At 41.1% G+C, this 27,696-nt stretch overlaps 1 protein-coding gene across 3 annotated transcripts; it reads left to right on the top strand.

The window, feature by feature from the left end:
* Window positions 1-19,015: 19,015 nt before the first annotated feature.
* LOC148024829 (serine/threonine-protein kinase Nek5-like) lies at window positions 19,016-27,450 on the top strand. Of its 3 annotated transcripts, none has more exons than XM_087694483.1 (15): window positions 19,016-21,582; window positions 21,765-21,831; window positions 21,949-22,014; window positions 22,252-22,298; window positions 22,422-22,467; window positions 22,544-22,624; window positions 22,754-22,796; window positions 22,909-22,958; window positions 23,787-23,868; window positions 23,962-24,011; window positions 24,179-24,210; window positions 24,373-24,424; window positions 24,527-24,932; window positions 25,036-25,301; window positions 25,507-27,450. In XM_087694483.1, exons 1-15 carry the CDS (start codon window positions 21,497-21,499, stop codon window positions 27,058-27,060), a joined length of 2,928 nt encoding a protein of 975 aa, XP_087550609.1. In that variant the 5' UTR covers window positions 19,016-21,496; the 3' UTR covers window positions 27,061-27,450. The 3 variants fall into 3 exon arrangements, with proteins under 3 accessions (XP_087550609.1, XP_087550608.1, XP_087550610.1); XM_087694482.1 differs by having other exon boundaries at window positions 24,179-24,252; XM_087694484.1 differs by lacking the exons at window positions 19,016-21,582; window positions 21,765-21,831; window positions 21,949-22,014; window positions 22,252-22,298; window positions 22,422-22,467 and having other exon boundaries at window positions 22,586-22,624; window positions 22,707-22,796; window positions 24,179-24,252.
* The last annotated feature ends 246 nt before the right edge of the window (window positions 27,451-27,696 follow it).

Here is a 27,696-nt window from a genome sequence, read left to right as displayed (position 1 = left end):
AATCAAGTCTTCCATGCAAAGACAAAGCACATTGAGGTACACTATCACTTCATCCATAAGGTGGAAGAGGACAAGTTCATTGAGCTTGTCAAGATACCTACATATATGAATCCTACAAATCTACTCACTAAAAGTCTCCCAATGGAAGGATATGCCTTCACATTAGGAGGTTGATGGGTGTAGGATGAGATGACGTCTTTCCTCATCCTATTATACTCTATATACATGTTGTAGACTTCTCTTTTTTCTTTTCCTCCTCACCAAGGCACATTCACCTTTAAGTGGGAGGTTTTTGGAGGAAAAGGCACCTATGCCTAGCTGCTCACATTTAGTCATTGTACATTGTACCTGCACACATGTACACTATAGGTGGGGGGTACACATCATTATCATGTCATTGTTTATTGTTTCAATGGATGAATAAGGGAAGGCCAATTACACATTGTGATTATTGGAGTTCCCACATCTTGTGTCTCTCTCTCTTGCTCTCTTGGTCTATCTACCATAGCTCTTGCTTTGCTCTTACTTTCACTTGTGTGCTTCCACTTTGGCTCTACCTTTCAATACAATATCATCATGGAAGATAAACACACACACAAACACAGATAGAGAGAGAGAGAGAGAGAGAGAGAGAGAGAGAGAGAGCTCAAAGATGAAGATTATTGAGCATTGAATAGATTAGGGTAGAAAAGATACAAGGGGCTATTGTGTGTGTATACATAGACCACAAATCTCACACTCTCAAGAAAATAGGAAAAAAAGGAGAGAGAAAAATAAAGTTGAAAAATAAAACTAATCAATAGGATATCGATTGCCATGTGGCAATTTGACTAGGCCTATCAAACTATGTAGACTTGCTCAAATGCTGCCCATCGCCTACAATGTCATACTTCCCACACTGCATGTCCGACTACCAGTGTCTACCTACTTGCCAATCATGCCTACCCAAATTGACCATGTGTCCAAGGGGTGACCTCTAACACTCCCTACCATATCCTATGGACATAGCATGAGCCTCAAGGATCTAGCATGCTGAGCTAGAATAGCTTGAGGAAGAGTTTTGGTGAAGAGAACCACCAAATTGTTTTTCATCTCGTAGTGCTCTAGAGTGACTACACCATCTAAGATATTCTCTAGAGTGACTACACCATCCAATATATTCTCGTACTCTAGAGTGAGGAAGAGTTTTGGTGAAGAGATCCACCAAATTTTTTTTCATCTTATAGTACTCTAGAGTGACTATGCCATCCAAGATCTTCGCTAATGAAATGGTACTAGATATCAATGTGCTTTATCCATTCAAGAAACACCAAGTCGCATGCAATGGTTATGAAACTCTTTTTCTAGCATAGGAGAGGGGTAGCATGGTTTTGAGGGCATCTAAGCTCTCCCAACAATCTTCAAATGTCAATGTACTAGAGAAAAAAAGGAAGTAAACATGAGCGTTCATCTTGTCCCAATATGTCTATGCCTTCTCCAACATCACTTGCTTAGAGTCAGAAAGGGTGGAAGAATCTTTAACCATTATATGGTCAATAAGTTCAATCACTAGCTTCGTTAGATTGTAAGACTCCATGATTTCCTCAATCATTAGCTTCTAGATGTAGCTGTCACAATAACGTGAAATTGGTTGACGGCCTAGTCTTCCACACATGGCAATCTGATTGAATAGACTTTCCCACTTGCTGCCCATATTCTCACATGGTGCCCATACTACATTCCACATTGCATGCACCTGCCTTTTTGACTATTGGTGTTTTTCTGCTTGCCCACCATTCCTACCTAGCTTGCCGACCCATCCAAGAGGTGACCTATAACACCTTCTCTCAAATACTAGATGTGGCATTCACCTCAAGGATCTAGAGTGTTGACATAGAAAAAAACATGCGAAAGAGCTTTGGTGAAGAGATCCACCAAATTGTTTTTTGTCTTGCGGTACTCCACAATGACTATACCATCCAAGATCTTCTCCTGAATGAAATGGTACCAGATCTTGATGTGAAGTTACCTGTGTATGAAACACCAAGTTCCATGCAATGGCTATGAGACTCTTCTTATTTCATAAGAGAGGGGTAGCACGGTTCCGAGGACCTCCAAGCTCCCCCAATAACTTTCAAAGCCACACGGTCTCACACATGGCAGATGATGCCACTCTATACTTGGCCTTTTAGAAGAGATGGCCACCAAAGATTGCTTCTTGCTATACGAAGAGATAGCACTTGCACCAAGTAGGGAGTAATTGATAGTTAATATTCGAAGACCAACATCACCAACCCAATCATAATTTGTCCATTCACAAAACACTAGGCAGTACCACTTGAACCTACAAGATATACTTGAGCTCACTTATAAATCCTAAAAGAAGACCTTCTGAAAAACAAAGATCAATCCAAGTGTTAAGTAACCAATCAAGGATCCAATTAGTCATCATTAGTTGGAAACATCAACAGCTAGTAAATCTACATAGGCTAAAATCTTCCAATTAGGATCCATAAGAGTAGATATGGGATATGATGGATTCATCTCAAGGACAATCAAGAGCTCTTACACTTACTGATGTTGGGAGAGAAAGATCCCCCTCTCAGTCTACCATATCTCATGAATTAAGAAGAAATGTAGAAGACCCATGTCAATCGCTTCAAACTTTGAGTTCAAGGCATCCTTCATCTTTTGCACCATCTATATGCGGTTCCCTAAAGCATGAGGTTGTCAACAAATAGCACAAACAACACATGTATACCAACTAAGTTGTGGGTGTACAAATTCAAATGAGAATTCGACATCTAATACCTCAACCTCTTCCAAAGATAGGTATTTATTTCCTCATAACATGCTCAAAAAGCCTATTTTTAGACCTGCATACCTTATGATATAAGTGAGAAAACCCAAGAGGTTTCATAGATTTCCTCATTTAAGTCCCTATTCAAGAACACTAGTGTGACATCCAACTAGTAGACCAACCATCTATTATAGCTTGGCCACCAAGCAGGCCTTGTGTTTCCAGGATACCAACATTGTGATATTTGGTCTTCAAGTCCCACTTCATCCCAATCACCTTAGAATGAACAAGTCCAAGCACAAACTCCCAAGTTTCTATAGCTTGAAATTCATGTTGCATTTCCCTGCATTGATGAATATGTTGTAATACCTCTCCAATGGATGTTGGTTCCTTGTCCACCATGGCACAACCATCAACCCATAATTAGTGTACAACCTACCCTATGTGCCTAATTATGATGAGAACATTATGGCCCTTCCTACCATTCCCACTCCTTGGGAATACCTAAAATGCATGCATCATAAAGAGTTTGTCAAATCCATTAGGAAGGAGGCAGATATTCCCCCTAATCCTTGGTCTCAAAACCTATTTCTTGATCAACTCACCAATTATGAATACGAAAGCATGGCAATCTCCTCCCCAAGAGCCTCAAACTTAGATGGTTTCACCTATACTTGCATGGTGACCATTGTTGCATAGATCTCCAAGAACAAGGTGCTCCTCTCCCCTCTCCATGGCTAAAATCTTTACAAACCAAATATCTTTGCTAGTGTAGACATCTTGGGAATGAGTTTACATACCATGTTCTCTTTGCCTTTTGCCACAAAACCCTCAAGTTGCTGCATATATATGTCCTCACGTAGATCACCATGTAAGAATGCAGTCTTTACATCCATCTGGATTAGTTCCATATCCTCGGCTGCAACCAAGCCCAAGATGGTTCTCAAAGTAGTCATCTTGACTACAAGAGAGAAGATCTCATCAAAGTCAATCCCATGTTCCTGCTTATATCCCTTTGTAACCAGCTATGCTTTGTACTTTGGCGAGGGACCAAAAGTGACTTTCATCTTATAAACCCACTTGCATGGAAGAATCTTTTACCCTTTAGGGTAGATGCACCAAATCCCAAGTACCATTCTTTTCAAGAGATTCCATCTCTAACAACATAGCTTTGAATCACTTCTTGTTATCTTGTCTAGTCATTGCTTCCTTGAACCATGACAACTCACCATAGTCACTTACCATGACATAATCAGTAGCATACTGAGCACGAGGAATAAAAATATCAAGTGGTCTTGAAGGTCAAGTTGACTTGCAAAGTGAAGGTTCAGCATTTGTAGACTGTAGGGCCTGCAAATCTGCATTTATAGCTTGCTGTCCTGAAATTTCACCATGTTGTTCTGCCACATCTAGCCGTCCAAACTGCATGTTTTCATGTTGAGACTATAGGGCATCATGGGAAATACCTTGGCAACCATTTTTAGCATCATTCCCTGCATTTTCAAGGTCATATACAACATGTATTCGTTGTTGTCTAGGGCACAATCTATTGTCCAACAGGTATATCTTCCCTGAAAACAACCCTTCTGACCTCCTCTGAGTTTTCAGGTTGCTTATGCATGTGATCTTCAAGGAAGATAACACCAATGCTACGTACTATTTTCCTTTTATCAAGATCCCATAACCTATACCCCATTTCACCCTCGTCACCATATCCTAGGAAACTACATTTATAGGACTTTGGTTGAAGTTTGTTGCATTCCTCCTTATCGATATGCACAAAGGCCCTACAGCCAAATACTCTCAGGATGAGAATATGAAGGTGGCTTGCCTGACCACTCTTCCTGAGGAACTCTCCTCCCCAAAGACCTGTTCTCGATGAGACCGATTAATCAAGTGAATGGTTGTCATAATATCCTCTACCCAAAAACCATGGAGTAATGCAACCTGAGATAGCACAATATGGACCTTATCATGAATGGTCCGATTCATATGCTATGTAAGTCCATTCTAGGGTGGATTATGAGGGACATTGAGCACCCTCTTTATCCCTTTGTTATCACAAAAGTCCTGAAAGGCTTTGGACATGCATTCCCCACCATTCTCAAAGTGAAGACACTTAAGTGTCTTACCAGTCATGTTCTCAACCAATGCTAGGAATTTCTTAAATTTGTCAAGAACCTTAGTCTTACTACCAATAAGGTACACCCAAACTTTCCATATAGCATCATCGACGAAGGTAACAAAGTATTTCTTTCCCCTTAGAGATAACCTTGGCATCTGACATACATCTGAATGTACTAACTCTAAAGGCAAAGATTTCAATGAAAGAGGCTTTTTATGTGAAGTTCGTGCATGTTTACCATAAACACAATGATCACAATGCTCAAAATTAGCATATCGAAGACAAGGTAAATAACCCAAACGAGTAAGTACTTTCATTCCAATCTGACTCATGTGTCCCAACTGACTATGCCATAAGGAAACACTTGGCTGCTCGATCACGGCAACAACATGGTCACACACACTAAATACATGTAGGGGATACAAATTATCACTCTTTGAGCTTGTGGCAATAACCCGAGATCCCTTACAAATCTTCCTTTTCCCATCACCAAAGGTGGTATGAAAACTCTTGAGAGCTCATACTCAACGGCCAAGACCCACGGACTTCTTATTGTTCAAGCATTCCAAGCCGATGAGCACTAATGGCTACCTCTCACATAGCCAATGTGTTATCTCTCTCTACGAGTGTAGTGAGCTTACCTCCATGCTCGATCGTGTTGCCTCCTCTCCCAAGCACTCTGGTAGCTCCACTATTCAAGTGCAAGCTTCAAGCAAGCTCAATCCTCAAGCTCCACGCTCCAATCTCCATTGCCGTGAGAAAGACAAGAGAAGAGAAGAGAAGAGAAGAGAATAAGAGAGGAGAAGATGGAGAGCTTCTCCACCCACGGTCCCTCACCCTCGCACACTTACTCTCTCACTCTCACACTCCCTCTCTTAAGCAAAAGCTCAAGCAAGCAAGAAGAAGAAGAAGAAGAAGAAGAAGAAGCGGAGAGCTACTTTTGGCCACACACAAGAATAAACTTCTCATTGACTTTTCAACTTTATATACAAAACCCTAAATCCCTTTTGGGCGTTCATCCCCTTATCCCCTTTTTTACATGGCCGACCATGGCCTAGGCCCTTTTTCCCATTGTCCTCCTATCTTCCTAGCTTCCTTCCTACCGCCCATCTACCTTTACAATTTGCACCAGGTGAGAGTCTGATGCTCTTAAAATAAATTATGGTGCGCCTTGCTCTCTTTTACAAAAGTATGGACTTGCACTTTTTCTTGTGCGCATTTCTCCTTGATTTAGGACTTTTTTGCATTTCTTGTGTTTCCATATTTTTCTTGGTGCGCCTTCATCTTCCGTTTCACTTTTGCCTTGGCCTTGTCTTCTGCTTTAGATTTTTCGAATTTCCCACCTTGTTCGTCTAAGGGTTAACATTAACCCCCTCCTAGACAAGTGCCGGTCCCATGGCACTCATCGTCGTAGTAGGTAACAAGCTTTGGTATGCACAGAAGACGGGGGTGGAAGGGACTGTTGTGGTTTGCCTTTGAGGAGTTTTGGTGGTGGTGCGGATGAAGGTGGTTGGTGGCACTTTGTTGGCCTGATTGGTTAGTGATAGGTCTGGTTTTTGTTGGGAGTTGCACTTATGGGTTGGCACAGGTGTTGATGTTCTGGGGATTCCGCGGGTGATGATTCTTTGGGCTTGCATGATGATAAAGGACAAGAGTTTAGAGTTGAGTGTTGATGAAGAGATGATGGTACTTTTGTTGGAGTCTTCAATACCTGCAATTGAAAAATCTCTCATATGTGGTATCTCCTTAGGGATAGTGCTAGTCTTCTTATCGTGCACAAGACATAGTTTGATTAGTTTGGGAGACAAGTCGACAAAATGTCATGCACTTGAGGACCCAAACAGTGTATAGATTGTGGTGCAGATATTATGTGAGTTCACATGCATACTTAAATATTACGTAGTTAGAAGACTGTTGGTATGGTTCCTCATAGCAACGTGTGGATGAAGCAAGGGTTCAATGGGGTGAAAAAAATTGTCGATGTTGAGGAGAAGTATACATGAAGGCTTCTTAAGACATCATTTGTGATTTTGACAACATGATGTAGCATAATTGAGCTCATTGACGCCTTAGCTTTTGGTAGCTAGTGGCTACTTGTATTGTTCGAAGAGTACGGTGTACTTTCCATGGACTTTCGTGCCTTGCTTACCACTATTGATTGCAATGGTACTGAGATGGAATGAGAAAAAAGAATCGTGCAAATGGGTCTAACCATAGGCGAGACAAGCTCCCTAGGTATGTCATGCCCTTAATATGCCATGAATAATTGTGGGGGATGTGTAAAGGGCTAGGCGACTAGGGACAGAGCTAGTCGACCAAGGTCACTTGACATACATAACTTGAGGGCCCCTAGGTGTTGTGCTGTGATCATGGGTGCCTTTCTTTTTTTTTTTCTTTTCCTTTCTTTTCTTTTTTTTCTTTTCTTTTCTTTTTTGATAACATGAATACAATCATTGCAATACGTTGAGGCTATCAGCCTTTCATTTGGATTGGGAAATATCGAGATCCAAAGGCTGTGAAAAATGGATATTACAAAGATGGTTGTGTTACTAGCCTCGATGCTAGAGGAATAGTTGTTGAGATGGAGAGATACACTTGAGATTTTGCAAACCTCTTTGTAACATATGAGACATCGGTGAGGTCAAATGCAATGTGTGCTTTTTGTAGGGGTGATTTTCTCTTCCCACAGCGGGGCTTCCGTCATGGCTCTTTGTTCTTGGTATTTCTATTTTTTTTTTGTAATGGCTCTTTATGGGGTTGGTGGTCTTGTGGTGACTTGGAAATTGAACGCTTTTGTATAGAGACATATGTCGTCCTGTACCCACTTGACAACTCGTAAGAGTACATGCAAGTCATATGCTTCAATCATAATGAATAGGTGCAGCTCAAAAAGACATCACTTATCTGAATCCCATAATGTTTATTTCGATGCATATCACCTACACTTGATTACCTTTGCTTGTGTGTGTGTTGGCTTTGCTTTTTTGGTATTATCTATGCATTGTCACAAAACACATTGTTTATTTATGTACACATTTATGAATCCATGTCACTTCGTGAGGATAAAAACCAATTGTAGAAATCGGGATTGTATTGGAGTGTGGCACATGCATCTAGTAATCATGGTAGCCTACTCAATAAGAACATATATTTTACAACATCGAGTAGCATGGTACCTTTTCCGAGTCTACTTGCAACATGTAGCTTCTCCTCAATGGAAATTTTATCAATCAAAGGGTTCTCTTGGCTAGTTTCGGCTAAATCCATGCCCTGAACGGTAGTCAGTACTTGAATGGAAGTTGGCGACACAAAGGTCAGGTCTCTTGAGACCACCATTTGGCTAGGCGCTCCTCTGAGAGTGTCATAATCTGGGCTCCAAGTTTGGGCATTGTAGCACGGTTTTCAAACCAACATTTTTCAAATTGACTTCGACCCTCTGATTGTCACTTTAGTTGCTCTATCTCTAAGAGATTTGGTTGGAAAAGCACTTCGTTAAATGTCACAGTTAAGCATAGCTCGTCGGCTTCCTCGTTAAAGATTAGTTGCATGCGTTCATGTAGGAGCTTGTCATAATGCTCGTTAAGATATTCTTGCTCTTCCCAGGATAGCGGATATGACAAATATTCCTCAAGCTGCTCCCTAGGGAATGTGCCCATATCTACAAGGACATAAGCACATGCGAATAATTTGAGTTTAGCCTCCAACTCGGTCAAGCACTCTGTGACACTTCTATATTCTATGAAGGTTTGCTCAGTTGCTATCTCATGCAAGGTTCTGGGAGTTTCCCTAGGCTTTAACATAGCTAGGGGCTCAGGCCTAGATGAGCAAGATTGGTCAATGCTAGGATTTCTTATGTCCTCGGGGTTTTCATGTTTCTTCTGAGACTTTGCTATTGTTATGTCATGGTTCTCCTCGGATGTGACTAGTATAGTTTTGTCAACTTGTTGTGACAATGTTGTATCCACTCGTGATTGGTCAATGCAAGTTATGTTGTTGTTGGTGGATTGAGTGTTGCAAGCAACCATTGATGGTAATGGTTGGTTTGACTTATCAGAACATAGGGATGTGTCTAAGGTTTCACCGCTATTAGGAGAGATGGCAATGGGTTCATTCATGGGTGGACTGGATGCTTCATTCCTCAGCTCTTCATCACCCTTGGTCTCAAACTTCTTGGCATCTATAGTCGCTTGCAACTACCATTGTTTTCGTTGTCTTCTCCTCTCTTTCTTGGGCAATCGAGGTGCATACTTTAAAGACTCAAGTCCTTGAACTAGGTCAGTTGTTGTGTTTTGTTGACCCTCAGCATTCTCTTTCTCTAATGTGTCCTTATGGGACATAACTACGGCTTGTTGAATAGCCTTGCTAGGTTGTGAGAATAAAACTACCTCTCTTTTTGGAGAGTCTCTCTCCTCAGCTAATTCCCCTCCATCTAGCCCCTCATCCAATTGCATTGGCAGTTCCTCTTGGTTGAGCATTTGCTCTAGAATCTTGTCCTTACCCATTGGAACATGCCTTCATTGCTTCTTATCAAAGCGAGTGTTGTGTTTAGAGCTGTTTTTCTTCTGCTCAGGAGGTTCAAGTGACTCTAGTGTAGAACCAAGAGATGGTTTAGGGTTCTTATCATGCAAGCTTGGATGAAACCAGTTGAAGAAGTTAGGGTTGTATTGATGGGAAGCATAGAAATCTAGGATTGCAGGGCCTTGAGTGAGGCAAAAGACATATACACTAACATCAAACACCATGCTTCCTACTCCAAGCCTACTAGCCACATGTAGATCTTCTTCTAGAAGCAGTTTATCATACAAGGGATGTTTTTGGATAGTAAAAGAAAGCTGGACCTCATGGACCATTGCCAACACTCTTAATGAGGTTGGCGCAATGTACGTGGGATCATGTATTGATGTCCAAAGGGCTTTCATTTGCTCAATGAGTGTCATTAGTCGATGGCCAATTTTGGTTACCAAACTTTGGTTGGAGTACCGTTTCTGCACAAAGTTACCTTGTACTTCCCCTTTTCGTTTGATTGCTTCGAGCTCCTCCTGGTTTGTCTCACATTGAGTAGTATAGAGTGAGGGTATCAAGCGCAATTGTCTAGTTGTGACTTTTGGGATGTCCTTTATGACTTCTTTAGCAATAGCTACATAGCAGGAGCAAACATGTTGTTGCTCGTCCCATGTCAGGGGTTTGGCTATGAGCTTTGTGTACTCTGGTTTTGGCCTTCCAATGTCCACATGGACGCATGCATGTGTGATGGCTATTAGCTTGTGGTCAAGCTTCATCATGCACTTGACCTTTGGTTCATCGGTCAGATGCGCTATCTCTTTGGCCAAATCTTCAAGAGATTTCTCCTCAAGCCCAGGCTTTAGGTGCTTTGGAAGTGTTGGAGGTGTCAAGGATGTTGGTTGCGACATCTCTTCCACAGGTGACATGCTAAGGATACGTTTCACAAGGGGCGTCATCACAACCAAAGGCTGTGACTACTGTGATTCCTGATTGGAAGTAGTAGCGGCTAGTTCAATGGACTGGCTACTATTGGTAGACTGTGATGTCAAGTCCTTAGGCAGATCAAATATGATCATGTCTTTTGTTGCCCTTTGCGCATTCACTTGTGCAGATCGATCATCAGTTGAGCTAGTCACGGTGGATAGCACAGTCATATCCTTAGGCTAAGAATTAGGGGTGGTGTCATGTCCCACATTTTGGACATTTGGAAGCTCAGATGGAGATAGAGATTGGGATTGAGCAGCTATACTTGACAATTGCTGTTGTGCTTCCTATGTCCGTTTAGGGAAAGAGGGTGTAGGAGATTTGGGACTCCTAGGTGGACTTGGCACTGACTGGAAGATTTGCTCATGGTTGTTAGACGATTCTGTCATTTCCTTTGTTGAGTAATAAGTCTTATCATGAGCAATGTTTCACTTATGGTACTCATTATTCTCTTGGGAAGTCAAAGGCTCCTTGGACACTAGTGGCTTTTATGCACACTCGACGGTTACATTTGATATCCGCTTGTTAAGCACGCTAGGAAGAAGATCTACCTTTCGGATAGTCCTGTTTGGTTTCTTAATTTCAATCGTGAGGGGCTCAGTTATTTTTTACTCGAGACTTGGATTTTGGTTTAGATTTCCTCCTGCGCTTCTTCGCTCTTTATACCACCTGGCCTTCAGATGATAGAGGTGGTTTAGCAAGGGGTTTTGGTACCCTAATCTATCGGTTACCTGCGTAATACCCTTGAGTACGTAGCAATACTTTGGATATCCATCGCAGCATTGTGTTGGCTCTCCATCAACACCTTCGTCTATAAGGCTTGGGCTTCTTTTGTGGTCTTCCACGATATTTGTAAGTCCAAAGCCTATCCTTGGTATTATCTCCTAACCTTCTTGTTTCAAGTATGGCCTCGCTCACTGGCTCTCTCTGTTCAACGTGTGCTTATATTAACTCTTTCAACAAGTCCTTGTTCTCATTATTAGGCTTGCCTAGTATGTCAGAATGTTCCTTGTCTTTCCCTCGAGGTTTGATGAGGTCACCCTTACTAAAGGTGGTGATTATCCTCACACTCAATAGTGTTAAGTGTATCCTTTGTGCTACATAATCAGCCTCACACTTTGTTGCCCTTTTGAAGGGTCTTCCTAGGAGGGTTTCCTTTCCACAATTAGCACTATTTTGAGGAACATGGAATAGGATAGGCAAGCTTTTCGTTTCAATAGTTACAAGGATTTTGCACTTTCCTATAAGTGCTTGTGGGTGTCCCCCGTAAGGACTGAGAGTTGCATTAGTCGGTGTGAGCTCTGTTTGGCCTAATAGGGTCCATGCTTCATAGGTCAAGATATTAAAATCAGCACCTTCATCATCGATGAGAGCATCAACACTATGCTCTCTTTTTGGGGTGAGTTTGACCCTAATGTAAGCAGGCGGTACTATGCCTTCATCTTCCGAGTATTGGCTTATAAATTCAAGCCTTTTGATATATGCCCTTGAGTTCACAACTGCACAACTAGATGTGGATTCTCTACTAATGTCTTGGGTTATCTATGCAGTGCCGTTCAAGGTGCATCTATTGTCAAGACTGTCATGTCTAGTCATCCTCGCAGTTGTAGCTTGATGTTCCTGCATTCTACTTTGACTAGATACAGTTCAAATGCAACATATATACATGTTTTTGTGGTGTGGGCTTTTTGCCCATGTTGGCTAGATTGGCCCATTGAGGTTCTAGGGTCTCTATTTGTCTTTGTTCGGGTATTGGCTTTTGGTTGTTGTTTTGCAAGTGAAAATCTATGCTTGTGTAGAGCCATTACTACACTAGGATCTAATTTGGAGGACCTGTCACGGCACACGTTTTCTATCTAGCCTACTTGGGGGAGATGTGGAGGGGGGTAGAGCCTCCTCTATAGGGGTTCGAGGGGGGAGGGGGGGCATTACGCTAAATACCATGTGCAATTTGAAGGACCGCCATTCATAGCCAAGTTTTGAACTACTTGCTCTAGATTTCAGCCTAGTAATAAATCTATGATGTGCTTTTGGCTCTATACGGTCTCTGGGTTAGTTTCAGGTGTTAGATGTTAAAATTTAAAAAAATTCCAAATTCGGCCTAGCAAGTCCGAATCGCAAGGGCCGAATTTCCGATTCGGCCCATCCAAATGGTCGAGGGCAGAATGAGAAAGGGTTGAATGCAAGTGGTCTGCAAGTCAAATTTGGCCAGTCCAAATGTGGTTGTCCAAAGGCCGAATGGCCAAACGGTAGTGGGCTGAATCGATCGGACCGAGGGCCAAGCGGTTTGTCCGAATGGATTTGGGCCGAACGGCCGAGGGCCAAGTTAGGTGGGCCAAATGCAAAGTTGATCCGAATCGTAAATTCGGCCGGGCCGAATGTCAACTTGTTGGAGTGGGGTTGGGCGGCCGAGTTGGCAGGGCTGAGGGCCAAATTTTCACGTGTCTAATGTGCCGAATGGTTGATTTTGTCGGGCCGAGTCCTAAACGTCCAAATGGTGGTGGGCCAAATGGCTGAACTCAAGAGGGTTGAGGGCCAAGGCCGATTCTAGGACTCCGCCTAGAATTGGCAATCGTTGTCACTTGGACGGGCCAAACGCGATGCGATTTTGGCTGATACAACAACAAATCACTCGAATCACATGATTTAGGTCATGGCATATTGCATGCACCTTCAGATCAAAGCTATGGATAGAGGGGAAGAGTTATATATACCTGGAATAGCAAATAAACTCCAAAATGCAAATCAACAACAAATCAAACCCTCTTTCCCTATTATGATAGCAAAAACCCCAATGCTTATTTTCTTTTTTTCTCTACCTTAATGCATCCAAATCACAAAGCAAATACCTACACTACTCCAATCTGCTTTTCCAAAGATGTTGAACTATGTAATAATTTGACCATTCTTGGGAACACTATTAATAAATAGGTAGAAAAGAGGAGAAAAAAAATTAGGTTGAAAAGTAAAATGGCCAAAGGTTGTAGCAGATCTAGTTTGCCACATGATAGTTTGACTAGGCTTGCTGGACTACACAAACTAGCTTGCCTACCACCTACGCTCATTCTCATTGTTGTTGACACTACTACCCATACTATCAGTAGTGCTCGCGCTTGCCCATTTGACTACTAGTGTCTATCAACTTGCCCATCGTGCCCACCCAACTTATTCGCCTATCTAAGAGTGACCTCTAACACATGTTGTGATTTAAATCCAATCTTGATTCTAATGAAGATAGACCATGACTTTTTCACTTTGTAGGATACTTGAAAAAGCCAATCAAATTACTTAGGGAGAGAAAGAATTTTGTCCTTCTTAGCAATCTTTACTTAAGTGTGGATCCCATCCATAGACACCAAATATACCAAAAAGTTTATCTTGGGTCAATGCATTTAAGAACAAACTTAGAGAGTCAATGATGGTTGTTTAATAGAAAGCCTAAGGTTCTTCATGGTTTCCTTACTCATAACTAACCTAAGCACACCAAAAAACTAACCATAAATCATTGTTGCTATTCCACTCCTCTTCTATAATGTTTGTATTATCATCTCACTTGCAAACATGCTCCCATTAAGATGAAGGAGGCATTTGATTCTTTAATTGCCACCAACTATTAAGATTTCTCAAACGAGGGTCACTTGTTGTAGCAAAAAAAAGGGGATGAGAGGGTACCATTGCCTTTTAGATATTTTAATGTGAAAAAACTTACACAATATATCCATTCATCCATTTTGGAAAAGGGCATTGACAAAATCAAGACTAATCATAATTGAAACTTTATCCAACAAATGAGCATGGTCTATAGAGAAAATGAGGTTTAGGGAAGCCTCATGAAGCTATGCTACCTCTCTCTTCCCCCTTCCCTTTTTAATTAAACCTCTCTCTCTCTCTCTCTCTCTCTCTCTCTCTCTCTCTCTCTCTCTCTCTCTCTCTCTCTTCCCTTTTTTAATTAAATCAAACTTTTCACAAATGTCTATTTCTCCCCCTTTTTAAATCAAAAGCTCTCTCTCTCTCTCTCTCTCTCTCTCTCTCTCTCTCTCTCTCTCTCTCTCTGTGTTAGATTAAACTTTTTAATTTAAACTTCACTCCCTTTTTTCTCTTTTTATTTCTATTTTAATTCAATACTTTTAAAAGTTTTTTAAAAAATATTTCTCTTTTAATTAAACATTTTAAAAGCCTTTTTTAAATTTACTTTTTTGGACATAGTTTTGCACATCCTGAGAGAGAGAGAGAGAGAGAGAGAGAGAGAGAGAGAGAGAGAGAGAGAGAGAGAGAGAAGAAGAAGAAGAGGAGAGAGAGAGAGAGAGAGAGAGAGAGAGAGAGAGAGAGAGAGAGAGAGAGAGAGGAGAAGAAGAGAGAATATGAACAGAGACAGAGAATTATAGAGAGAAAAGAAAAAAATTAAAGAGAGAATGAAGAGAGAGGGAGCAGAAGAAGAAGAAAAAAAGGAAAAAAGAGGAGAGGAAGAGCAAAGGAAAAGAGAGGAGAGAGAGGGGGAGGAGAGAGAGAGAGAGAGAGAGAGAGAGAGAGAGAGAGAGAGAGAGAGAGAGAGAGGAAAAGGGAGGAGAGAAGGGGTAGAAGAAAAGGAAAGAAATTTTTTTACATTTGATGAGAGTGAGAGAGAACAAGGAGACGAGAGAAAATAAAAGGCAAAGAGAGAAAAAATATATATATTACTATATTATTTTGGTTGCAGGTTCAAGATGCCTCAAATCTTTAGAGGACTTCTCGAACCTACCTCCTTCCCAAACCTCCCCTTTTTAATTCAAACCCCCTCTCTCTCATGTTTAATCTCTCCCTCTCTCTTCCTCTTCCCCTTTTTAATTATACCCTCCTGCCCCCCCTCTCTCTCTCTTCTCTCTCCCTTTTTTAATTAAATCAAAATTTTCACAAACATCTCTCTCTCCCTTTTTAAATCAAAATCTTTTTTCTCTCTCTTTCTCTCTCCCCCTCTTTTAGTTAGATTAAAATTTTTAATTTAAACTTTCCTCCTTTTTTTCCTCTTCTTCCTCATCTTTTAATTAAATATTTTTAAAAACTTTTCTTTCTCTTTTAACTAAACATTTTAAAATATTCTTTTATTTTAAATTTTTTGATATAGTTTTTCACATAGTTTGAAATAGAAGGGGGAGGGAGAGAGAGAAGAAGAAGAAGAAGAGAGAGAGGGGGATCACAGAGAGAGAGAGAGAGAGAGAGAGAGAGAGAGAGAGAGAGAGAGAGAGAGAGAGAGAGAGAGAGGGAGGGAGGGAGGAAAGATAAAACTTAAAAGAGAGAAAAAAATGAAAAAAGAGGGGGGAGAGAGAGAGAGAGAGAAAAGAATTTAAAGAGAGAATGAAGAGAGAGAGAGAGAAGGAGAAGAAAAGGAAAAAGAGAGAGAGAGAGAGAGAGAGAGAGAGAGAGAGAGAGAGAGAGAGGGGAGGGAGGGAGGAAAGATAAAACTTAAAAGAGAGAAAAAAATGAAAAAAGAGGGGGGAGAGAGAGAGAGAGAGAGAGAGAGAGAGAGAGAGAAAAGAATTTAAAGAGAGAATGAAGAGAGAGAGAGAGAAGGAGAAGAAAAGGAAAAAGAGAGAGAGAGAGAGAGAGAGAGAGAGAGAGAGGGAAAAGAGAGAGAATGTGTGTGTGAACAAGGAGATGGGAGAAAATAAACTAAAATAAAAGACACAGAGAGAGAGAGAGAGAGAGAGTGTGTGTGTGTCTGTGTGTGTGTGAACAAGGAGATGAGAGAAAATAAACTAAAATAAAAGGGAGAGAGAGAGAAATTTAGACATAGGGAATTGGAGAGAGAGAGAGAGAGAGAATAAAAAAATTAGAAATAGAGATGCGTGGGGAATGCTAGTATTTCTTTTATGCATAAATCCAAACTTGCTAAGATGAATCAAATCAAGAAAGACAAACTTAATCCAAATAGCCAAGGATTTGCTAAAAAACTTATGTGCTACATTAAAGTATGGTGAGGGGCCTCCAATCTTTATACATGATTCTTAGCTCTACCTTATACCCTTATGGTATTAGCCTTCAAATTAGAGGTTATTTGAGAATTAGGGAGCTATTGTACTTTCTCTTGTGTACCATCATCCTTCTTGGTGTCTTCTTTCTCCTTCTTTCTTGGGAAGTTGCACTCTCCTTGTAGATCTAGCATGCATTAAGGAAGGGAGTAAACTATCCGCCTAAGGGATTTCAAGATTTCTTGCATTTTGAAGCTCCAACACTTAAGGCTGCCCAAATCACCAATCCTAATGTATACAACCCTTGCATTGCCCTTAAGGGTTAAGCAACAAAGGTAGTATATATGGAACGTTTCCCAAAGAAGAAGCATGAACCTTGACCTCAACTTCCAATATTGTGTGTAACTAAGCGAAAGTTACCATGCTAACCTTGCACATTAAGGAAGACAATGCATTGGGTTTCCTCAAAAATTGAGGGAGGAAAAAAGTATCGTGTCTCATTCTAGTTGTGACTTGACCATTACTTGAACAAAGCCCTTTCCAACAAACTTATATTGTGCTAAGAAGCATTTGGCCAAAAATGTAGTTGCAACCAATAAGGGAACTCATTCTTGGTGGGGGTCAACTAATAAAAAACATGAATTGACTTCATCGTGGAATAATGAAAATAATCTAGAGTAAAGAGATTCAAGGGAAAGGCTAATAGAAGCCTTAAACCCCTTCTTTTCACTAAAGAGTAGAGCACCACAATAGCTCAAGTAATTCTTCTACAAATTAGCCACCAACAAATACAAACTACATACTCGAAATGCCAACTTGAACTAGGCTAATAACACCAACTGAGAGAAATGTCAATTAACACTACCAACTTGAACTAGGCTAATAACACCAACTGAGAGAAATGTCAATTAACACTACCAACTTGAACTAGGCTAATACCATCCATTGAGAGAAATGTTGCAACTAAATTTCATGACATACAGGAGACTTAAGGCTTTGAATGTTGGTCGCATTCTTTTTTTAGTGTGTTTGAATACATCTACTTTAAGGGAAGTTTCAAGGGCCTTTTTTAGCATAATTGAAGCCTTTATCCAAAAATATATGTTTACATTGAGGGATGTTGTCAAGGAGCCTTATCAAACAATTTGTGAAGTCATTGTACAAGTAGGGGTCCTAAAATATGTATCCCACCATAGAGATTTGTTGTAACTGTAAGATTGATTTGGGATCCTTCTTCTTTCTCACAAAGAGCATGTGGCATTCAACTCACTTTTTTGGCTTTTACTCACCCTCTCTTTTAGTCTTTTACTCACCTCTCTTTCCAACTCAGATTTGGTTTTGCATCACTCTCTTCTTTTTGTGTTAGTTGGTACCTAGAGAAGAGATATGACTTCAAGCTAGATCCTAGGTAGCATGTCGTGTATATCATTTATGTTCGACCAAATAGCCCAAATATAGCACTTCACCCATTCCAAACATAAGCAATTAAACACATAATGACTTTAAAATAAACCATGACTTGATGAGGGGATAGGCTAGCAAGGACTTGGATGATACATTGATGTTAGAGCATCATTGTAATAGCAATAAATAAAAATGAGACGTATAATTTCTTCCTTCATTTTTTACAACCATTTTATATACATTTTTCTAGCTTCATAATCTAGGCTAGGCACATTTGAGTCATTGCCTTATTTAAGTTTGCCTTTGTGAGTTAGCCCCTTATTTCCTTGCTTTTTGAGGCTTGGTAAGTAATTTGCAATAGGAGGCAATGTCATTTGTGAATAATTTACTTGCTTCATACTATGAAATATAAATAGTTAGATGCAATTTTATAACATTTTATATACATCTTCTAGCTGCAATTGTCTTGTTACTTATTGGATGCTATCCTATCTTTGATTGGGAATGTAAAAGGGTTGGTTTCCTTTTCACCTTCAAGGATTTGATATTGATTGGCCTTTTATCTAAATGGCCCATTCGATAATCGTGTGTGTCAACGTTGCACTTGCAAGAGCTACATACATGTCTTCATCATTAACTTTATACTTCGAGGCCTTGCTTTGATAGTTTTGGAGGTGAGTCTAAGTACAAGTGCCCTATGTACTACTTATGAGCGTACTTAAAGCTATTTTTTCATGGTCCTCACACGAGGGCTTGCAAGAGCCATGGTTGTTCATCCCCCATTTCTCTCAATCAAGAAACATGTAGACCGTGGCACCTAAGCAATTTGAAAAGGCTTTATCCCCACTTTGCACAAAGAACCCAAATTCTTAAGATAAACATTAGTGTGCTATTGGAATGTGGATAGCTATTAGTGGGCTAGGGTTGTTGAGATTCTACAAAGTCATGCTTATATACGATGACTATAAATGCTAGTGATTCCGAGTGAGTGCCGATCTATAGTGTGAATAGATCCTTATATGTATAACATATCATGATCAAATGTGGAAGGGTAAGAAGGTTGAGTAGGGAGGTGGTGTTAGTGCAAGATTTAACTCCTTTAAAGCTCTCTTGTGTTGAAGGGAACCCTTTCTCTTGACATTTGCAATTTGGAATATATTACAATCGAGTGTGGAAGAGTAGTGAGGTGGCTGGGATGGAGATTTGCGTCCTTAAGAGCCCCTTTGACGGACAGGAACCCTTTTTTTAACAATTCCTCCTACCCCTTTTCGAGAGAGAGAGGGAGAGAGAGAGCGAGAGAGTTTTTCAGATAGGATGTCAATTTCCATGGACCCAGATGCCGCATGCGAGTTGTGAATTGGGATGCCTGGTTAATGCTCCCAATTCTCTGCCAACCAGAAAGTTTTGACTGCACCGCCCCCATCTTTGGTTGCTTCTTACCCAGTTACAAATTGGGCATCATCGCTTTCGTATTATTCTATTAGGCCTGCCTGTACAGTCACGTTTATCATCATCTCCTCGAGACTTCCATTCACAGTTTCAAGAATCTCCTGAGTCCTCACACAGTCACATTCCTCGCTCTGTAATGTCCTGCTCCTGCAACCAACATGCATGCTTGACAGTGGGTTAATATGTTTAATGCTTTTCATCCTGATTCCTCTGATAGCAGGCAGCAGCTACATGTTTTTCGAAAATTTGTTCCACTATTGTAAATAATTCTGCTTTCCGTTATGTTGGTTCTTTTTAACTGAACTGCCCAAGAAATATATATTTATGAGTTTACTTGTACGATGCTGTCATCATTATATTCTAGAAAAGAAATGGGGGGTCAGACCTGCCAAATGGGATTGTTTTTTGATGATGATGAACGTGTCTGTGTGTTGGATAAATATTTTCAAAATTGGGAAATGACACATTGTTCGGAGATTAAAATTCTTGGAAATCTTATTGTCTATTCTGGAAATGTCACAAAATGATACCCATCTTATGTTGAAATTCCTGAAAAGTTCTTCTCGATTGTTGAAAGCTTACACTGACATATCTATCTTATTAAGTTAATGTCTTGTGTTCAAGAAAGGGCAAAAGACCTGTGGAATCTGGCTGGTAAAATGTGCAGAGATGAAGGAAAGCACTTAGCAAAGGATGATATCTATTTTGGTCTGTGAAATTTTACTATTTTGGTCAGTGAAATTTGATCTTCAACAGAGGAGAAAGGCTGTGTATGGTAAAAAGGTGCAGAGAGGAAGAAATGAAAAAGATAGTGGTGATGTGGGCACAGGTGCAGGGAACAGTGTAACGTTTGTATCTCAGCCTTACAAACATAGGCCCAGCCAAGCTGTACTATTGGGGGGTGGGAAAAAAAAGAAGGTGCAAAACCTGCAACTCTGCTGCCAGATATGAGCAGCACAAGAAAGATCTGTAATATATTGCCTGCTGCTTTACATACCCACTTGAAAGTGAGTATATTGACTTACATGCGTTTGTAATAGTGTCTATAAAAGGCCACATCCAAAGGTCTAGTAAAGGTGTAGTTCAACTCAATCCTAAAGTCGGTTTTTCAACACACCTTTAAGCTAGTCAAGAGAAAGCTCGTACTGCTACACTGTCTGTCTCCTGCCAGTACTCCCAGCAAGCTTGAAAATACCCCTTTGAGAGTAATCACCCATTACTTAATAACAGTGATAATCCCTTGAGCTAAGTCAGAAAAATTGATGCTTGCCTCAGGAAAAGTGTTAAGAGTGAACTTTGATGCTTAGTAATGATGATAATCCTTTGAGCTGATGTTTGAAAAAGCTTGTTGACTCTGTTAGAATCTGGCTTCCTGTCTAAGGGCTGTATAAGCAAGCATTCAACCTTTTTTAATTTATGAGGATATACTGCATTATAAAAAGTAACCACCAATGACCCCATCTCTGATAGATTGATCCATCCATCCATTCATAGCTCCGTTTCTAGGTAGGCTTGGTTTTATTCCACGAAATTGACTGATCAGCGGAAGGTGGATTCTTTTTCCTGATGTTAAAAGTCCACCCAATTTCGAAGCAAAAAGCAGTAGATTATGGCATGTTATTGAGAGGTGGCTCATAGAAATTAGAGAAAAGCAGGCAATACTTTGACTGATATTAATGGATCCGAGACACACTTAGGAAAAGAACAACAAACAGACAAAAAGAAAGGGGGGGAAATTTTAGAGTATTGTTTGAAAAGAAAATAAAAACAGTGGTTAGAACTGAGCTCAGCATGCTCATATGCGTTGTCTTAATTAAAGGAAAAAACAGAGAGACACAACTTACAGAGTTACAAACTTACAAGCGCACACCCTCCTTTTATTCAAGTTTTCAGTGTACCCCTGCTGCTAAACAACCGGTCCCTTCTCTCTCTCTCTCTCTCTCTCTCTCTCTCTCCATTTGATCGAGTCTCTCCACTCTCTCAGTGGCCCATACAATTGCAGCACCCTTTCCTTGCCATCATCACTCTCCGTCTCTCCACCTTCCATTGGCGCCCACATTGCTTGCTCCCCACCCTTCTGTTTCTTTTTTTCCACACTGCATGGACTCTTTTACTCCCTTTTAATGATTTCCCATGACGAGCCTCTCTTCTGCAGCGAAGCAGGTGAGCTGCTCTGTTCAATCAATGAGTTTCTTCTGAGCTGTGACAGGATTCAATTAGCAGGGGATGGCCTATCCAGCTGAATGATAGAAGCAGAGTAGGAAAAGCAAAGCTCTCATAGACTCTATCATCCATCCGATAAGAAACATGGAGCAGTACGAGGTGATGGAACAAGTGGGGAGGGGTGCATTTGGGGCAGCCATCCTGGTCCATCACAAGACAGAAAAGAAGAAGTAAGCACAATCTCCTATCAATGCTGCGATGCAAATATGTTTTGCTGTTACAAGTCGCATTACTCTTCCTTGTTGGTCGTCCACAAGTCAGAAAAGAGAAGCTTCCTATCAATGCTGTGATTGAATGTATTTGCTATTCAGCTCTCAATTTGCTTCCTTGCTGATTGTGGCTGTCACCATAGATATGTGCTCAAGAAGATCCGCCTTGCTCGACAGTCAGACAGATGTAGACGATCTGCCCATCAGGAGGTTTGCCCCTTCCTATGTGTATGGGATTGGATAGAAACTTTCATTGATACAAGACCCTGATGAGGCCTTTCGAGAAACAAACAGACACAAGTCATTGGTTTTGTCTATCTTTTGCAGATGGATCTGGTGTCAAAGGTGCAGCATCCTTACATTTTGGAGTACAAGGAGTCATGGATAGACAAAGTGAGTACAGAAATGCTCTACACGCCTATAGAGATGCATCTCATACCTCAATTGTCCACATGACCAATCCCTACGAAACATCCATTGAACCCAAATGTTCAACATGTCAGAAACAATCTTGTGTTTGATTCCAAACTGCCAAGAGACTCGCATGGTTTCTCCTCGGTCTTCATCTGATCACAACTAAGCCTGTTATATGGAAAGTATTATCCACTAGTTCTGACTATTATGTTGCAGGGCTGCTACATTTGTATTGTGACAGGGTACTGTGAGGGTGGTGACATGTAAGTTTCTAACGAATCATGTGCTTTTCTTATTCTTGCTTGCTCTAAGCAATTTTTATTTTCAATCTGCTATGCCAAAGCATGCTCTCTTCTCCTGAGCTCTTTATTTGTGGATGTTGATAGGGCTGAGGCTATAAAGAAGCAGAGTGGTGTTCTCTTTCCAGAAGAGGTATTGATTTCTACAATGTGTTACACTTTTAAGCTTGTCTTGTTACTTTCATCTCAATCTTTGTTTGTTGTTTCAGAAATTGTGCAAGTGGTTTGTGCAGCTGTTGATGGCAGTTGACTACCTTCACTCCAATCATATTTTGCATCGGGATTTGAAGGTAAATTTTCAGCTCTTTGCAGATTATTTTGATGAGCATACGAAGACAAACATTCACGGATTCTCAGTCAGCACTGAAGCAGGTAGACTTTGCCATGTATTCTGAGAGCTGGTGTGGTGGGCTGTGCAGTGTTCCAATATTTTTCTGACAAAAGAGCAGGACATCCGCCTTGGTTAGTGTTGCTCAGCTGCCATAGATCAACTCTATAGTGAACATAAATTTTATGATTTGCTCTAGCTTGAGCTACTTCAACAACTTATTATAATACTGTATTCCAACCACAGGTGATTTTGGGCTGGCAAAGATGCTGAATGAGGATGACTTGGCATCATCTGTAAGCTTTTATTTTAATATAAGATTCTCTTTGTTTATTGTCTTTTCCAAGCACCTCTTGGTTGATTCCCAGATAATTATGCCCAGGCTCTTCTAAAATGTTTTTTCCATCTAAAGCACTGGTGGTTATGAAGGGTTGGCATTCCTTAACCAAAGGGTTGCCATAGAAGTCGAGTCCAAATCATCCACACCCTACAGAAATCATCCACACCCTACAGAAATCAGTTGCAGTTCAACACTCTGAAACTCTGCCCATACCATACTTTCAAGAATTTCAGGTTGCGCCTTGGAGCATGCACTTGCTCCTTCCGCCAGTGAGCAGTTCCATTGGAAGGCTCACTGTTCTACAGTATGTTATGCACTGAAGGGTTGTGGATTGTAACCAAGAGGGTATATCGAGAAAAGATTGAGAAAATTCCTGCTCTCCTGAAGATTTTGAGAAATGCTTTAATATCATTTGAACTGCTGGTTCTAAGCAAATCAGGGACACATGATCTAACTGAATATGCCATCATTATTGTGACAACTTGTGGGGCAAGAGGATTCTGAGAAATCGGCTACTGGAAATTGACTTTGATTTGCAAAACAGGAAATTTAGACAATTAATGCTATGTTGAGGGAAGTCCTGCAACATAATGAAAGTGCAAATACTGGGAGGTATTGACTGATTGTTGCTTACAGGAGTGTAGCCATAGATATGAATGGAGAATCACAGTTTGTCCCCAGTATCCTTTTTTCTGCTCTTACCCATTGTTATGCCAGAGTTAAGAGTGAGGTTAAAGGCAAAAGCGTAATATCCATGTCTAATCTATCTCATCTTGTTGTGAAGGTTGTGGGAACTCCAAACTACATGTGTCCTGAACTTTTGGCAGACATACCCTATGGTTTTAAGTCTGATATTTGGTCATTAGGTACATATTACTCGGCTGTAGACACTTTTGAAGTATAGTTGATTGAGATCCTGGATATGTAAAACTAGTCCTTGTTACTCAATGCTTTCCCAGGTTGTTGCGTATTTGAGATGGCTGCACACAAACCAGCATTCAAAGCATTTGTAAGGCAACCCAACTTCTATTATCCTCTGTTTTAAGTTTGACCTTCTGGTTTATTGTCACAAGGCATAACCTGTACTTATTCCTGTGCATAAGGGATATAAACACCTTTCTTTCAAATATCTCAATTGTATGTAATGCTGAGCATAAAATGCACTCTTTCTTGTAGGACATGGCTGGTCTCATCAATAAGATTAACAGATCGTCTGTTGGCCCACTGCCCAGTTTGTATTCGCCTGCCCTGTACGTTTACTTGGGATTATTCATAAATGTGACGTGTGTTTTCTGCACAGCCCTGTTCTTTTTCACATGCATAAATACTTGGATCAGTTGGTTCTAAAATATCTCCTCTGAAACCTGCAGTAAACTAATTATCAAAAGTATGTTAAGGAAGAATCCTGAGCAGAGACCCTCTGTAAGTTTCCAAAAAATCCATTGGCTTTGAAAACAAGCAAGAAGAATTGTCAGTTTCAAAGTAAAGCACTTGTTGATCTTTTTGTTGCCTGGAACACTACAGGCTGCTGAAATTTTGAAGCATCCTCATTTGCAACCATACGTTGTTCAATGCAAGCAAAACTGTTCTGTCAATAGGTCCTCTGGAAACAGCAGTACAATCACCTCACCTGATGACGAACAGCATGTCAAGGAACATTGCAATAGCTTGTCACTCAATAATTATAGTGAAGGGAATCATAGTCCTGAAAGGTCACAGGCATTCCTGAATGGGGGAGCAAATACAACACAAAATGATGATCTGATAAACTTTGCTGGGCCTTATGAACAAAGATGGCCATATGAAAGTATTGAAAATGAATGTTCTCAACCTCATAGTTCAGGGGTATCAGCAACAACATCACCTCCGGCACCAAAACTTGAGATGGATAAGTACACTGGAATTGGCATTGCAACTAGACATCAGAATGGTAAGCTTTACCTTGCTAATTAACAGCTCAAAGTAGTCAAGACGAGAAGTTTGGGTCACCAAGAGAGAACCTCTAGCAAACCATGGATATGCTTGCTTTCTAGGTCATACAGGTCGAGTTCAAAGGCAAGATTCAGACTCAGAAAGGGGTGAAAGGGATGACCCTCGAGGAGCGAGAGCCACCAGATTGAGGATAGACAAGAATGGAGGCCATTCAACATTGGCAAAGAAGGAATCTTCACCACAACAACGATCTAGTCCTGTGAATACTGCTGCTGGTCCAGGAAGGGATAAAAATGAGAGGATGTTACGGCATTCGACAGCTGCAAAACGTTTGCAATTGGCAGTGCACCAGCAGCCAAAACACCAAGTAAGTCAAAAGGAGCACCTGTTAGTCACAGAACTCTCTCGAGATAAGTGACTCCCAGTACACAGAATCTTGGCTGTGGACTCTTATGTTTTGTGCCTTGTGATTCACCTGCAAAGCTCTTCATAGCTCCTGGTGGTATCATGCTTTGTGTTCTTGATTGACTATGTTATTGCTGATCCTTGTGATATTCATGTCCCTATTATAGGCCGCACTACTGGAAACATCACCACAGACAATGCAAAAAACAGAGGGACTCTTACGAACTCGTGAAGCAGGTGAAGAAAAACTGGCCACCAAGCTACCCCGAAAGAATTGGGTCCCAACCCATCTTTCACATATTGATGGTAAAAGAGAGACTTGTCTCGAGGACTCTCAGCATTCTCAACCTACTAGCAGGGTCGAGGCAGAGTCTTTGGAAATGCAAAGCATAGGGACACAGGCAGAGATTTCTCAACCATCTTTGGCAAACAAAGAAGGAACTGCATTACACAGCCCAGTAAATCCGGAAAACGGGTCCAAAATCAGCTCTTTCACTCTGGAACATTACTGCTGTGACGAAGCCCCCAATTCTGTTGAGAGCAAGGCATTTGTCTCAATACAATCACTCCACCTTCTAGACCAGTCACAGGATGTTTCCGTGAATGCTCCCTGCCAAAAGGGGTCTGAAATGAGCTCTTTCACTTTGGAACAATATGGCTATGACCAAGCCCCCAATTCTTTTGAGAGCAAGGAATTTGTCTCAATAGAATCACCCCACCTTCTAGACCAGTCACAGGATGTTTCTGTGAGTGCTTCCTGCCAAAAGGGGTCTGAAATGAGCTCTTTCACTCTGGAACAATATGGCTACGAACAAGCCCCCAATTCCATTGACAGCAACGCATTTGACTCAATACAATCACCCCACCTTCTAGACCAATCACCGGATGTTTCCGTGAATGCTCCCCGCTTAGACCTCATAGCTGAGTTTCCCCTGTCACCTGGTTCAAATGAAGACTGTCACTGTAAAGAAAAGCTAGTTGATTCAGGCAAGTTGCTCACTAGGGAAAGTTCAGTGCATTTTGCAGATACAGTTGATGACGTTGCTAAGTCAGAAATATCCATCAGTGGCCATGAGCCTGCAATGCGTGAGTATGACTGCAACAACTGTACAGCAACAAATCAAAAGGCAACTGCTTCTACAGCCAGTGACGATGGCATGTTGGATCAACTTGAAGACAAGACTCAGGAGAAGGGCACCATACAGGTCAGTGAGAAGGTACCGGTGCATGTAGGGCCTGTCTTCAATGATGTAATCCATGTGATAAGGCACAGCACATTCCGGTTTGGAGTGAATCAGCAAGAGGGCGAAACTGGCCAGCAGCAGCAGGGCAGTAGCTTAGACATGGAACCCGTGCAGAGGCCTGACATTGATGTGTTAACTGTGCCGGCAGGGATGATAGCCACAAGCATGAAGAAGATCACCAATGGCAGTTTACTACAACAAGGCCATAATGTGGCTCACAGGGAAAGGGGAGAGGATAAGAGCCTTGATGTATGGTCGTACAAGCAGAGGGCTGAGGCTCTGGAAGGGTTATTGGAGCTCTGTGCGCAGCTACTTCAGCAGCATCGACTCAGTGAATTGGATGTTGTCTTGAAACCCTTCGGGAAAGGTCAAGTGTCTTCTCGAGAAACCGCAATTTGGCTGACCAAGAGCCTCAAGGGCATGCTTGGCGATGATCACCAGCACCGCTCTGCATCTGAAACAGGAGAAATCCTCTGAGAAGTACATTACCACACCCTCCAATCTGTTGTAACACTGAATTTACTTTATTCATAAAAAGCTTTGGGAAATCTCCAGTCCGTTGCAAAATGCTGTGTGGTAAAGCTTCAGGAATCTCATGAATAATTTCTGGCAAGGAGTACTGTAGCAAATTTCATACCATTGAAAAACCCTGCGATGGTAGGATGTCCAACCCTTCCGTCTGCTGTAATACTGCAAATTTCATGAGAAATCCTCGAAAATTTTCTGATAGTAGAATGCCCCACCCTCCCATCTTCTGTAATACTGTGAAATTCATTGCATTCCTCTGAATACTACAATGCCCCACCCTTCTATCGGTTGTATTACTGTTAATATTCTTCATCATAAAGTCTTGAGAATCTCTCCAAAGCCTCTTCGATCTATCGCAAAGTGCAGCGTGTATGGCAAGCTTGAGAGCTCTCTTGAAGCATACGTTCACTTACTGGCAAAGGAGAATTGGATCACCTTCATACGGTGCAGTATCAACATGAAAACAGTCTATCTACAGGTGAATGTTACTGAAACCAATGCCAGTCCCAATGAAGTGCGTACAAGGGGCAGTGCAGGTATCTTGCGTGATGTTTTTTTTTTCTTTTTTTTTTTTTGGGGGGGGGG

The sequence above is a fragment of the Lygodium microphyllum genome, chromosome 15 (assembly GCF_053477565.2).
Source record: "Lygodium microphyllum isolate KBCC chromosome 15, Lygodium_microphyllum_v1.1.10, whole genome shotgun sequence".
Taxonomy (NCBI): Eukaryota; Viridiplantae; Streptophyta; class Polypodiopsida; order Schizaeales; family Lygodiaceae; genus Lygodium; species Lygodium microphyllum.
This window is presented reverse-complemented; position numbering and strand designations above follow the sequence as displayed.